This window comes from Rhinoderma darwinii, chromosome 8, assembly GCF_050947455.1.
Source record: "Rhinoderma darwinii isolate aRhiDar2 chromosome 8, aRhiDar2.hap1, whole genome shotgun sequence".
NCBI lineage: Eukaryota > Metazoa > Chordata > Amphibia > Anura > Rhinodermatidae > Rhinoderma > Rhinoderma darwinii.
In genome coordinates, this window is record NC_134694.1 from 1,115,959 (window position 1) to 1,131,879 (window position 15,921).

Consider the following 15,921-nt stretch of genomic DNA (forward strand, 5'->3'; position numbering starts at 1 on the left):
GAGCGGATGATCTGCTTGAATTCCTGGACATTGTTTTTCAACCTCTTAGTGAACGTGTGAAGCGATCTGAGGGGGTGCAGCGCGGGGGAGGAGGCTCGGCTACAAATACGGGGTAGTAATAGTACACTGCATGGTGGGGGCACCGAGGCTGATATGTTGATATCTGCACCATAAATGTGATATTGTGGGGTGGTTGTGCAGGATATAAGGACTGGATAGTCCTGCAGATGTTATTTCTAGGATATGGAGATATATATATATACTCTGCACTGCCCTTCAGCTCTAGTCTCCGGGGCCACAGGCAGCGTCTGGACAGGGTCCCGTGTGTAGAGCATCATACTCCAGTTACATCCAAAGCTGCATTCACAATCCTGATGGCTTTCTGACACATGAAATTTATTAGCACTGTCCTAGCAGACACCCATATCCGCTTAGTTGTGTTCCCATAATCCTCTGCACTTGGCTGCATTGGTGGTGATGGCTCTATTGTATAAGACATGATGTTCTTTCAGAATGGTGACTGCTGCTCTGGATGTGACTGGAGTAAAAGATGTTTTGTAACAGCAGAATAGAAACTGCGGCTGTGACTAGAGCATAAGATATGTGATTTGCAGAGTCCCTCCGTGTTAGATGGAGATTAGCCTGTAAGATATTGTCAAGGGTTTAAGTATTTATTATAATTGCTGCTGCTCCGTTATATGATCCTAGAACAACATCTAGTAAAAGCCGGAGGTATCGGCGCGGGGGGAGGGATGAGGCGGTTCCTGCGGCGCGTAGTCTGCACGCAGCTCTAATTCATGTCTACAGATCATGCTCTACTGCTGCCTCATGATCTGATCCCGGGAGGATCCGCCATTAATTACTTATTGTGAAAAATGTTCCAGATTAGTACGATCCGCACCCCACCTCATGCGTAATGACCGGGCTTTATACGCCAATTACCACATATGTCACAGGAAAATCCTGTATTGGATATAGGGGCAGTATTATAGTAGTTATAGTCTTGTATATAGGGAGTAGTATTATAGTAGTTATATTCTTGTATATAGGGGGAGTATTATAGTAGTTATATTCTTGTATATAGGAGCAGTATTATACTAGTTATATTCTTGTATATAGGGGCAGTATTATAGTAGTTATATTCTTGTATATAGGGGCAGTATTATAGTAGTTATATTCTTGTATATAGGAGCAGTATTATAGTAGTTATATTCTTGTATATAGGAGCAGTATTATAGTAGTTATATTCTTGTATATAGGGGCAGTATTATAGTAGTTATATTCTTGTATATAGGAGCAGTATTATAGTAGTTATATTCTTGTATATAGGAGCAGTATTATAGTAGTTATATTCTTGTATATAGGGGGCAATATTATAGTAGTTATATTCTTGTATATAGGGGGCAATATTATAGTAGTTATATTCTTGTATATAGGAGCAGTATTATAGTAGTTATATTCTTGTATATAGGGGGCAATATTATAGTAGTTATATTCTTGTATATAGGGGCAGTATTATAGTAGTTATATTGTATATAGGAGCAGTGTTATAGTAGTTATATTCTTGTATATAGGAGCAGTATTATAGTAGTTATATTCTTGTATATAGGGACAGTATTATAATAGTTATATTCTTGTATATAGGAGCAGTATTCTAGTAGTTATATTCTTGTATATAGGGAGCAGTATTATAGTAGTTATATTCTTGTATATAGGGGGCAGTATTATAGTAGTTATATTCTTGTATATAGGAGCAGTATTATAGTCGTTATATTCCTGTATATAGGATCAGTATTATAGTAGTTATATTCTTGTATATAGGGGGCAGTATTATAGTAGTTATATTCTTGTATATAGGAGCAGTATTATAGTAGTTATATTCTTATATATAGGGGCAGTTTATAGTAGTTATATTCTTGTATATAGGGGGCAGTATTATAGTAGTTATATTCTTGTATATAGGGGCAGTATTATAGTAGTTATATTCTTGTATATAGGGGCAGTATTATAGTAGTTATATTCTTGTATATAGGAGCAGTATTATAGTAGTTACATTCTTGTATATAGGGGCAGTATTATAGTAGTTATATTCTTGTATATAGGAGCAGTATTATAGTAGTTATATTCTTGTATATATAAGGGGCAGTATTATAGTAATATTCTTGTATATAGGAGCAGTATTATAGTAGTTATATTCTTGTATATAGGGGCAGTATTATAGTAGTTATATTCTTGTATATAGGAGCAGTATTATAGTAGTTATATTCTTATAGGGGCAGTATTATAGTAGTTATATTGTTGTATATAGGGGCAGTATTATAGTAGTTATATTCTTGTATATAGGAGCAGTATTATAGTAGTTACATTCTTGTATATAGGGGCAGTATTATAGTAGTTATATTCTTGTATATAGGAGCAGTATTATAGTAGTTATATTCTTGTATATATAAGGGGCAGTATTATAGTAGTTATATTCTTGTATATAGGAGCAGTATTATAGTAGTTATATTCTTGTATATAGAGGCAGTATTATAGTAGTTATATTCTTGTATAAAGGAGCAGTATTATAGTAGTTATATTCTTGTATATATAAGGGGCAGTATTATAGTAATATTCTTGTATATAGGAGCAGTATTATAGTAGTTATATTCTTGTATATAGGGGGCAGTATTATAGTAGTTATATTCTTGTATATAGGAGCAGTATTATAGTAGTTATATTCCTGTATATAGGATCAGTATTATAGTAGTTATATTCTTGTATATAGGGGGCAGTATTATAGTAGTTATATTCTTGTATATAGGAGCAGTATTATAGTAGTTATATTCTTATAGGGGCAGTATTATAGTAGTTATATTCTTGTATATAGGGGGCAGTATTATAGTAGTTATATTCTTGTATATAGGGGCAGTATTATAGTAGTTATATTCTTGTATATAGGGGCAGTATTATAGTAGTTATATTCTTGTATATAGGAGCAGTATTATAGTAGTTACATTCTTGTATATAGGGGCAGTATTATAGTAGTTATATTCTTGTATATAGGAGCAGTATTATAGTAGTTATATTCTTGTATATATAAGGGGCAGTATTATAGTAGTTATATTCTTGTATATAGGAGCAGTATTATAGTAGTTATATTCTTGTATATAGGTGGCAGTATTATAGTAGTTATATTCTTGTATATAGAGGCAGTATTATAGTAGTTATATTCTTGTATATAGGAGGGCTTTATTATAGTAGTTATATTCTTGTATATAGGGAGCAGTATTATAGTAGTTATATTCTTGTATATAGGAGGGCTTTATTATAGTAGTTATATTCTTGTATATAGGGGGCAGTATTATAGTAGTTATATTCTTGTATATAGGGGCAGTATTATAGTAGTTATATTCTTGTATATAGGGGGCAGTATTATAGTAGTTATATTCTTGTATATAGAGGCAGTATTATAGTAGTTATATTCTTGTATATAGGAGCAGTATTATAGTAGTTATATTCTTGTATATAGGGGAGCAGTATTATAGTAATTATATTCTTGTATATAGGAGCAGTATTATAGTAGTTATATTCTTGTATATAGGAGCAGTATTATAGTAGTTATATTCTTGTATATAGGGGAGCAGTATTATAGTAATTATATTCTTGTATATAGGAGCAGTATTATAGTAGTTATATTCTTGTATATAGGAGCAGTATTATAGTAGTTATATTCTTGTATATAGGGGGCAGTATTATAGTAGTTATATTCTTGTATATAGAGGCAGTATTATAGTAGTTATATTCTTGTATATAGGGGGCAGTATTATAGTAGTTATATTCTTGTATATAGGGGGCAGTATTATAGTAGTTATATTCTTGTATATAGGGGCAGTATTATAGTAGTTATATTGTATATAGGAGCAGTATTATAGTAGTTATATTCTTGTATATAGGAGCAGTATTATAGTAGTTATATTCTTGTATATAGGGAGCAGTATTATAGTAGTTATATTCTTGTATATAGGAGGGCTTTATTATAGTAGTTATATTCTTGTATATAGAGGGCAGTATTATAGTAGTTATATTCTTGTATATAGGAGGGTTTTATTATAGTAGTTATATTCTTGTATATAGAGGGCAGTATTATAGTAGTTATATTCTTGTATATAGAGGCAGTATTATAGTAGTTATATTCTTGTATACAGAGGCAGTATTATAGTAGTTATATTCTTGTATATAGGGGGCAGTATTATAGTAGTTATATTCTTGTATATAGGGGCAGTATTATAGTAGTTATATTGTATATAGGAGCAGTATTATAGTAGTTATATTCTTGTATATAGGAGCAGTATTATAGTAGTTATATTCTTGTATATAGGGAGCAGTATTATAGTAGTTATATTCTTGTATTTAGGAGCAGTATTATAGTAGTTATATTCTTGCATATAGGGGCAGTATTATAGTAGTTATATTCCTGTATATAGGAGCAGTATTATAGTAGTTATATTCTTATAGGGGCAGTATTATAGTAGTTATATTCTTGTATATAGGGGGCAGTATTATAGTAGTTATATTCTTGTATATAGGAGCAGTATTATAGTAGTTATATTCTTGTATATAGGGGCAGTATTATAGTAGTTATATTCTTGTATATAGGAGCAGTATTATAGTAGTTACATTCTTGTATATAGGGGCAGTATTATAGTAGTTATATTCTTGTATATAGGAGCAGTATTATAGTAGTTATATTCTTGTATGTATATAGGAGCAGTATTATAGTAGTTATATTCTTGTATATATAAGGGGCAGTATTATAGTAGTTATATTCTTGTATATAGGAGCAGTATTATAGTAGTTATATTCTTGTATATAGGTGGCAGTATTATAGTAGTTATATTCTTGTATATAGAGGCAGTATTATAGTAGTTATATTCTTGTATATAGGAGAGCTTTATTATAGTAGTTATATTCTTGTATATATGGGGAGCAGTATTATAGTAGTTATATTCTTGTATATAGGAGGGCTTTATTATAGTAGTTATATTCTTGTATATAGCAGCAGTATTATAGTAGTTATATTCTTGTATATAGGGGCAGTATTATAGTAGTTATATTCTTGTATATAGGGGGCAGTATTATAGTAGTTATATTCTTGTATATAGAGGCAGTATTATAGTAGTTATAATCTTGTATATAGGGGGCAGTATTATAGTAGTTATATTCTTGTATATAGGAGCAGTATTATAGTAGTTATATTCTTGTATATAGAGGCAGTATTATAGTAGTTATATTCTTGTATATAGGAGGGCTTTATTATAGTAGTTATATTCTTGTATATAGGGGGCAGTATTATAGTAGTTATATTCTTGTATATAGGGGCAGTATTATAGTAGTTATATTCTTGTATATAGGGGGCAGTTTTATAGTAGTTATATTCTTGTATATAGAGGCAGTATTATAGTAGTTATATTCTTGTATATAGGGGGCAGTATTATAGTAGTTATATTCTTGTATATAGGAGCAGTATTATAGTAGTTATATTCTTGTATATAGGGGGCAGTATTATAGTAGTTATATTCTTGTATATAGGGGGCAGTATTATAGTAGTTATATTCTTGTATATAGGGGCAGTATTATAGTAGTTATATTGTATATAGGAGCAGTATTATAGTAGTTATATTCTTGTATATAGGAGCAGTATTATAGTAGTTATATTCTTGTATATAGGAGGGCTTTATTATAGTAGTTATATTCTTGTATATAGAGGGCAGTATTATAGTAGTTATATTCTTGTATATAGGAGGGCTTTATTATAGTAGTTATATTCTTGTATATAGAGGGCAGTATTATAGTAGTTATATTCTTGTATATAGAGGCAGTATTATAGTAGTTATATTCTTGTATATAGAGGCAGTATTATAGTAGTTATATTCTTGTATATAGGGGGCAGTATTATAGTAGTTATATTCTTGTATATAGGGGCAGTATTATAGTAGTTATATTGTATATAGGAGCAGTATTCTAGTAAAGTGCTGCGTAATATGTTGGCGCTATATAAATAAAGATTATTATTAGTTATATTCTTGTATATAGGAGCAGTATTATAGTAGTTATATTCTTGTATATAGGAGCAGTATTATAGTAGTTATATTCTTGTATATAGGGAGGAGTATTATAGTAGTTATATTCTTGTATATAGGAGGCAGTATTATAGTAGTTATATTCTTGTATATAGGAGGCAGTATTATAGTAGTTATATTCTTGTATATAGGGGCAGTATTATAGTAGTTATATTCTTGTATATAGGGGCAGTATTATAGTAGTTATATTCTTGTATATAGGGGCAGTATTATAGTAGTTATATTCTTGTATATAGTAGCAGTATTATAGTAGTTATATTCTTGTATATAGGAGCAGTATTATAGTAGTTATATTCTTGTATATAGGGGGCAGTATTATAGTAGTTATATTCTTGTATATAGAGGCAGTATTATAGTAGTTATATTCTTGTATATAGGGGCAGTATTATAGTAGTTATATTCTTGTATATAGGGGCAGTATTATAGTAGTTATATTCTTGTGTATAGGGGCAGTATTATAGTAGTTATATTCTTGTATATAGTAGCAGTATTATAGTAGTTATATTCTTGTATATAGGAGCAGTATTATAGTAGTTATATTCTTGTATATAGGGGGCAGTATTATAGTAGTTATATTCTTGTATATAGAGGCAGTATTATAGTAGTTATATTCTTGTATATAGTAGCAGTATTATAGTAGTTATATTCTTGTATATAGGAGCAGTATTATAGTAGTTATATTCTTGTATATAGGGGGCAGTATTATAGTAGTTATATTCTTGTATATAGGAGCAGTATTATAGTAGTTATATTCTTGTATATAGGGGCAGTATTATAGTAGTTATATTCTTGTATATAGGGGCAGTATTATAGTAGTTATATTCTTGTATACAGGGGCAGTATTATAGTAGTTATATTCTTGTATATAGGGGCAGTATTATAGTAGTTATATTCTTGTATATAGGGGCAGGATTATAGTAGTTATATTCTTGTATATAGGGGCAGTATTATAGTAGTTATATTCTTGTATATAGGAGGCAGTATTATAGTAGTTATATTCTTGTATATAGGAGCAGTATTATAGTAGTTATATTCTTGTATATAGAGGCAGTATTATAGTAGTTATATTCTTGTATATAGAGGCAGTATTATAGTAGTTATATTCTTGTATATAGGGGGCAGTATTATAGTAGTTATATTCTTGTATATAGGAGCAGTATTATAGTAGTTATATTCTTGTATATAGGGGGCAGTATTATAGTAGTTATATTCTTGTATATAGGGGGCAGTATTATAGTAGTTATATTCTTGTATATAGGGGCAGTATTATAGTAGTTATATTCTTGTATATAGGGGGCAGTATTATAGTAGTTATATTCCTGTATATAGGAGGGAGTATTATAGTAGTTATATTCTTGTATATAGGGGCAGTATTATAGTAGTTATATTCTTGTATACAGGGGCAGTATTATAGTAGTTATATTCTTGTATATAGGGGCAGTATTATAGTAGTTATATTCTTGTATACAGGGGCAGTATTATAGTAGTTATATTCTTGTATATAGGAGCAGTATTATAGTAGTTATATTCTTGTATATAGGGGCAGTATTATAGTAGTTATAGACTTGTATATAGGGGGCAGTATTATAGTAGTTATATTCTTGTATATAGGGGCAGTATTATAGTAGTTATATTCTTGTATATAGGAGTAGTATTATAGTAGTTATATTCTTGTATATAGGAGCAGTATTATAGTAGTTATATTCTTGTATATAGGAGTAGTATTATAGTAGTTATATTCTTGTATATAGGGGCAGTATTATAGTAGTTATATTCCTGTATATAGGGGCAGTATTATAGTAGTTATATTCTTGTATATAGGAGCAGTATTATAGTAGTTATATTCTTGTATATAGGAGTAGTATTATAGTAGTTATATTCTTGTATATATAGGGGGCAGTATTATAGTAGTTATATTCTTGTATATAGGGGACAGTATTATAGTAGTTATATTCTTGTATATAGGGGCAGTATTATAGTAGTTATATTCTTGTATATAGGGGCAGTATTATAGTAGTTATATTCTTGTATACAGGGGCAGTATTATAGTAGTTATATTCTTGTATATAGGAGCAGTATTATAGTAGTTATATTCTTGTATATAGGGGCAGTATTATAGTAGTTATATTCTTGTATACAGGGGCAGTATTATAGTAGTTATATTCTTGTATATAGGAGCAGTATTATAGTAGTTATATTCTTGTATATAGGGGCAGTATTATAGTAGTTATAGACTTGTATATAGGGGGCAGTATTATAGTAGTTATATTCTTGTATATAGGGGCAGTATTATAGTAGTTATATTCTTGTATATAGGAGTAGTATTATAGTAGTTATATTCTTGTATATAGGAGCAGTATTATAGTAGTTATATTCTTGTATATAGGAGTAGTATTATAGTAGTTATATTCTTGTATATAGGGGCAGTATTATAGTAGTTATATTCCTGTATATAGGGGCAGTATTATAGTAGTTATATTCTTGTATATAGGAGCAGTATTATAGTAGTTATATTCTTGTATATAGGAGTAGTATTATAGTAGTTATATTCTTGTATATATAGGGGGCAGTATTATAGTAGTTATATTCTTGTATATAGGGGACAGTATTATAGTAGTTATATTCTTGTATATAGGGGCAGTATATAGTAGTTATATTCTTGTATATAGGAGTAGTATTATAGTAGTTATATTCTTGTATATAGGAGCAGTATTATAGTAGTTATATTCTTGTATATAGGAGTAGTATTATAGTAGTTATATTCTTGTATATAGGAGCAGTATTATAGTAGTTATATTCTTGTATATAGGAGTAGTATTATAGTAGTTATATTCTTGTATATAGGGGCAGTATTATAGTAGTTATATTCCTGTATATAGGGGCAGTATTATAGTAGTTATATTCTTGTATATAGGAGCAGTATTATAGTAGTTATATTCTTGTATATAGGAGTAGTATTATAGTAGTTATATTCTTGTATATAGGGGCAGTATTATAGTAGTTATATTCCTGTATATAGGGGCAGTATTATAGTAGTTATATTCTTGTATATAGGAGCAGTATTATAGTAGTTATATTCTTGTATATAGGAGTAGTATTATAGTAGTTATATTCTTGTATATAGGAGCAGTATTATAGTAGTTATATTCCTGTATATAGGGGCAGTATTATAGTAGTTATATTCTTGTATATAGGGGCAGTATTATAGTAGTTATATTCTTGTATATAGGAGCAGTATTATAGTAGTTATATTCTTGTATATAGGAGGCAGTATTATAGTAGTTATATTCTTGTATATAGGGGCAGTATTATAGTAGTTATATTCTTGTATATAGGGGCAGTATTATAGTAGTTATAGTCTTGTATATAGGAGCAGTATTATAGTAGTTATATTCTTGTATATAGGGGCAGTATTATAGTAGTTATAGTCTTGTATATAGGAGCAGTAATATAGTAGTTATATTCTTGTATATAGGAGGCAGTATTATAGTGGTTATATTCTTGTATATAGGGGGCAGTATTATAGTAGTTATATTCTTGTATATAGGGGGCAGTATTATAGTTGTTATATTCTTGTATATAGGGGGCAGTATTATAGTAGTTATATTCTTGTATATAGGGGCAGTATTATAGTAGTTATATTCTTGTATATAGGAGCAGTATTATAGTAGATATGTTCTTGTATATAGGAGGCAGTATTATAGTAGTTATATTCTTGTATATAGGGGCAGTAATATAGTAGTTATATTCTTGTATATAGAGGCAGTATTATAGTAGTTATATTCTTGTATATAGGAGCAGTATTATAGTAGTTATATTCTTGTATATAGGGGGCAGTATTATAGTAGTTATATTCTTGTATATAGGGGCAGTAATATAGTAGTTATATTCTTGTATATAGGGGGCAGTATTATAGTAGTTATATTCTTGTATATAGGGAGCAGTATTATAGTAGTTATATTCTTGTATATAGAGGCAGTATTATAGTAGTTATATTCTTGTATATAGGAGCAGTATTATAGTAGTTATATTCTTGTATATAGAGGCAGTATTATACTAGTTTTATTCTTGTATATAGGAGGCAGTATTATAGTAGTTATATTCTTGTATATAGGGGGTAGTATTATATTAGTTATATTCTTGTATATAGGAGCAGTATTATAGTAGTTATATTCTTGTATATAGGGACAGTATTATAGTAGTTATATTCTTGTATATAGGGGCAGTATTATAGTAGTTATATTCTTGTATATAGGGGCAGTATTATAATAGTTATATTCTTATATAGGGGCAATATTATAGTAGTTATATTCTTGTATATAGAGGCAGTATTATAGTAGTTATATTCTTGTATATAGGGGCAGTATTATAGTAGTTATATTCTTGTATATAGGGGGCAGTATTATAGTAGTTATATTCTTGTATATAGAGGCAGTATTATAGTAGTTATATTCTTGTATATAGGGGCAGTAATATAGTAGTTATATTCTTGTATATAGGAGCAGTAATATAGTAGTTATATTCTTGTATATAGGGGGCAGTATTATAGTAGTTATATTCTTGTATATAGGGGCAGTAATATAATAGTTATATTCTTGTATATAGAGGCAGTATTATAGTAGTTATATTCTTGTATATAGAGGCAGTATTATAGTAGTTATATTCTTGTATATAGGGGCAGTATTATAGTAGTTATATTCTTGTATATAGGGGGCAGTATTATAGTAGTTATATTCTTGTATATAGAGGCAGTATTATAGTAGTTATATTCTTGTATATAGGGGCAGTAATATAGTAGTTATATTCTTGTATATAGGAGCAGTAATATAGTAGTTATATTCTTGTATATAGGGGGCAGTATTATAGTAGTTATATTCTTGTATATAGGGGCAGTAATATAGTAGTTATATTCTTGTATATAGGAGCAGTAATATAGTAGTTATATTCTTGTATATAGGGGGCAGTATTATAGTAGTTATATTCTTGTATATAGGGGGCAGTATTATAGTAGTTATATTCTTGTATATAGGGGGCAGTATTATAGTAGTTATATTCTTGTATATAGGAGCAGTATTATAGTAGTTATATTCTTGTATATAGAGGCAGTATTATAGTAGTTATATTCTTGTATATAGGGGGCATTATTATAGTAGTTATATTCTTGTATATAGGAGCACTATTATAGTAGTTATATTCTTGTATATAGGGGGCATTATTATAGTAGTTATATTCTTGTATATAGGAGCAGTATTATAGTAGTTATATTCTTGTATATAGGAGCAGTATTATAGTAGTTATATTCTTGTATATAGGGGGCATTATTATAGTAGTTATATTCTTGTATATAGGAGCACTATTATAGTAGTTATATTCTTGTATATAGGGGGCATTATTATAGTAGTTATATTCTTGTATATAGGGGGCAGTATTATAGTAGTTATACTCTTGTATATAGGAGCAGTATTATAGTAGTTATATTCTTGTATATAGGAGCAGTATTATAGTAGTTATATTCTTGTATATAGGGGGCATTATTATAGTAGTTATATTCTTGTATATAGGAGCACTATTATAGTAGTTATATTCTTGTATATAGGGGGCATTATTATAGTAGTTATATTCTTGTATATAGGGGGCAGTATTATAGTAGTTATACTCTTGTATATAGGGGCAGTATTATAGTAGATATATTCTTGTATAAAGGGGCAGTATTATAGTAGTTATATTCTTGTATATAGGAGCAGTATTATAGGAGTTATATTCTTGTATATAGGGGCAGTATTATAGTACTTATATTCTTGTATATAGGGGCAGTATATAGTAGTTATATTCTTTTATATAGGGGCAGTATTAAGACTTTAAGAATAAAGTGAAGAACATCTGGATTTGGTGAGTGCCGCGTCTTCTTTTTTCTTCTTGCTTCTGAGGATTACGTTACTCTACGTGTTGGTTTGACACTGTGTGCACCGCGGGTCTTCCAAATCTATATTTTTTCACTCCGGTGTGGATAACGCTGATTTTTGCTGCACCCGGGTGCAGGTGCCGGTCAATGTCTTCATATCATTATACTTTGATAATATTATGTCCCTGGCACTTGTCTGGGGATAAATCTCGGTCTGACCTGGGATTTTTGTCCAGTCCTATTAGTCCCCAGGTGATAAGCGGTGCTGGGGTCCTCTGTAGCTGCTTATCTTTTATTAGTGATATAACCTGTGCTTTCTTCATCAGTTAAACGTTTATTCAGAGCTGAGCTTTACAATGTGAGGTGAACAGTAAACATCAGAATATTACAGTAAGATCATTCGATTCACACAGATCCAATAACAAGAAATCTACAGATCACGCTGAGTTCTAGCAGGCCTTATGCTCCAATCACATCCAGATCTGCAGTCACCATCCTTGTATTGTCCAGTTAGTGCTCACAGTGCAGGACTTGACGTGTTTACGCTGCCCCCTACTGTACATTTGTATAGCAGGGTGCAGACGTGTAGTTATGTCGTTTTTTTTGTTCACAATCTTACCACTAGCGCAGAATGTAAGGCCTTGTGTTTGTGAATATCATTCATTGCTGCGTTGCATTGTGGGAAATGCTTTTTTTTTTTTTATAGACTATTGAACATGGTAGAAACACCAGCGCGTTGTGCTTCATTGGTCTCCGCTATGTTGTCAGGGAATGTATCTGACCGCGCGATACTAAACGACTCCAAGCAGCAGAATTGTGGCAAAGTCTGGATCTAACTAGAGAATGATTTGTGACTGCAGCTCTGGTTGCGATTGGAGTATAAATCCTGATTGAACAGAATAGTGAGTGCAGCTCTGAATGTAACGGGATTATAAGCGCTCGGTGCGTGACGTTCATTACAATCAGTAGAAGTTTTAGCTTTACAATTGTCGTCTTTTTCGTCTTCCTTCATAGACTTCAGCCGCGTCCAGAAGACTGATCCGTACTTGTCATCACATCTTGTGCAGAATGGAGCGGAATCTTCAGATGGACCACACGCCATCACCCCCCGAGTAATAGTACCTGATCCTGTCGAGGTAAGTCCAGACCTTGCAGGACACCAGGCCATAGTAGGTCTCCAGCTTGGTACACCCGTGTCCTTCAGTCATGTCCGTCCACACTCTGGACATCTCGTCGTCTCCTACCCCCGATGATGAGAAGATGACCCGGTAACAGCAGCGGTTGTATCGGATGTGTTTGGTTCCAGAAAACCGAGCGCTGTGGACGGGGAGGACTCCGGCCTGCGCAGCGCTGAGGCCGATAAACACCTCCGACGGCACCGCCACAGTCACCCGGCCAGACACCAGGTACATCTTCCTAGCCACCTCCTGGGAGATGACCATGGCGGAGCCGCTGCAGTAGTCGGGATAGTAAGTGTCGGGATAGGACGTCACGGGGACGAAGCTTAGGCTTTGGGGGTCTCGGTCGGGCCTGGTTCCATGCAGGACTCTCCCAGTATATACATCAGCGCGGGTGTCCAGGCTCAACAGATACTGGCTCAGACTCTCCACATTGACAAACACCTGCTCGTCGGCTTTCAGGATGAATCTGGCGCTGGGACAGAAGGTCGCGATCCACTCCATCATCATCACGGCTTTCTCCGTTTCATTAGGAGAGGGATCTGGGAAATGTCCTTGTACTAAGTCCTGGTGGAGCAGAGATTCATTGATAAGGTGGTACTGAGCAGACTCCACCTGCGGCCTCCCCAGCATGAAGACGCGGGTCACCTCCAGGCCTCGCAGCGTCGTCGTGTTCGCCCAGGTCTGTCGGATTTTCTCCCGTCTGATCCGGTGTTCAGGAAAACTGAAAATTACCAGGAGCAGAAAGAGATCCCGACCGGCGCAGCGCTCGGCGCCGCTGATCACGTACGACTTGGAGATGTTCTCCCTCTGGAGACTCAGGTTCAGTGTCTGTGCTCGTTCTCTGATGTCTGCAAACTTTCCATCGCTGTAAGTGGAAGCCGCGGATTGCAGGAAATATTCCTCCATGAAATCTGCGCCAAACAGCAGAGCGTGGAAGAGCACGACGTTAAAAAGGATGAAGCAGCACTGATGGGTGCGAAGCCGGCCGAGGGAGACCTGCAAGAGAGCGAGACCGGGTGAGAAGGGGGCCATGGTGACGGGGCAGGAGGTCACCCACAGAATACACACCTGACCTTTAACCCCCAGGCTTAAAATTATTGTCGGTGGAAGATGCACCAAATTTCTTAAAAGATTTGCTGCATCTTTGTCTGTGCAATAGAAATGCAAATCTACTCCTGCTGAGCACGTGCAGCTTTACAGCATAACTTACACCTGACCTGTGGTAAATCTAAGCCCTTTGGTAATTGGTCAATGATTTAAGTATTGCGGCGACTGCTTCATGTGGATCCTATGAAGGCCTCGCTAATCTATTCTCCCGCTATAATCCCCCGGGATCCCCTTATTTTACCTCTTAGAACGGTGACGTCGACCTGGAAAACGGCTGAAGGACGGACAGACGGGCTGAGGTGTTTTTGCCTAGAAGTCCTGCACGGCTTAACCCGTCTCTAGCCACTGGCATGTAATACTGGGCGCCTCGTGATATCGATCATCTCGTACCCAGCTCCAGCCCTGCGCTCGTCTGAGGGATTTACTCCACATGTGATCTAGATAATCACCCACTCACTAGATCCTCCTGAACTCCCGGCGCAGGATGTGATCCTGTGATCCACCACGTTCTACCCTCTGCAGTGATTGCTGGAGTCGCCCTCATTCAGTACAAATCCCTCCAGAGTTTATTCTACTCCAGTTAGGTAAAAAGCGCCTGCTATTGCTGATCGTTTGTCATGTGTTGCGTTCTGCGTGGTCCGGTGACAGTGGCGACTTTTGGTCCTCTATTCTTAGGCTCCGTTCACAGAGTTTTTTGCAGGAGGAAAATGTGTCTCAAAATTGCGTTTGGAATTTTGTTAGATTTTTCCTCTGCCTGCACTCCGATTTTCATGCCGTTTTTTGCCAGCTGCCATTGAGCGCCGCGGGCATAAGTTCACACTGAGTTTTTGGACGGTGAAACCGCGCCGCAAAATGTCCGAAAATGCCTCCCATTGATTTCAATGGGAGGCTGAGGCGTTTTTTCCCGCAAGCTGAAAAACCAGCTCACGGGAAAAAGGGACATGCCCGATCCTCAGGCGGACATCAATGGGAGGCAGAGAGAGCGGATTTTGCGGCGTCTTATCCTCACGGCGCTCAATGGCCTCGGGCGAATATCGACGTGCAGGCAGCGGAAAATCTGCCTCAAAATTCCAAACGGAATTTTGAGACCGATTTTCCTCCTAAAAAAACTCTGTGTGAACCCAAACACCGCGAAATCCTCTTTCTCTGCCTCCCATTGATGACATGCCCCATCTTCGGGCGGACCTTTCTTTTTGCCGTGAGCTGTTTTTTCCGCTCGCGGGAAAAACCGCCTCCGCCGCCCATTGAAATCAATAGGAGACGTTTTTTGGTGCATTTTCTGACGCGGTTTCCGCGTCATAAGACACATAAAAAAACCTCCTGTGTGAACCCGTTGGTGGACACGTGACTTCCCTAGGGTTTCGTCTCTAATTGGTCCATATTTTCCTTGGCTTCCTCTTGTATTGTGTTTGTAAAATCATCATCATGTCCTGGAAGTCTCTGGACGCTCCTGCCCTGGAGTACGTTTCATCTCGTTAATACTTTCCCCTTTTTACAATATTCTATATGCAAATCGAAAATGCCTACAGAAGTTTGACAAGCTATGGCTGAATATCCCCACGACCACACATGCCGATGATTTTTAGTCTGAGTCTTATTTGGAGGGGCC

General features: G+C 34.2%; 1 protein-coding gene across 1 annotated transcript; it reads right to left on the reverse strand.

Annotated features, from left to right (window-relative positions):
* Positions 1 to 12,428: 12,428 nt before the first annotated feature.
* B3GALT9 (beta-1,3-galactosyltransferase 9) lies at positions 12,429 to 14,237 on the reverse strand. Its single transcript, XM_075834539.1, has one exon. The coding sequence runs from the start codon at positions 14,235 to 14,237 to the stop codon at positions 13,107 to 13,109; it is 1,131 nt and encodes a 376-aa protein (XP_075690654.1). The 3' UTR covers positions 12,429 to 13,106.
* Positions 14,238 to 15,921: the final 1,684 nt, after the last annotated feature.

Bases quoted from the DNA above. Each gene is read 5' to 3' on its own strand.
- B3GALT9 (XM_075834539.1), bottom strand. From the start codon at position 14,237: ATGGCCCCCTTCTCACCCGGTCTCGCTCTCTTGCAGGTCTCCCTCGGC.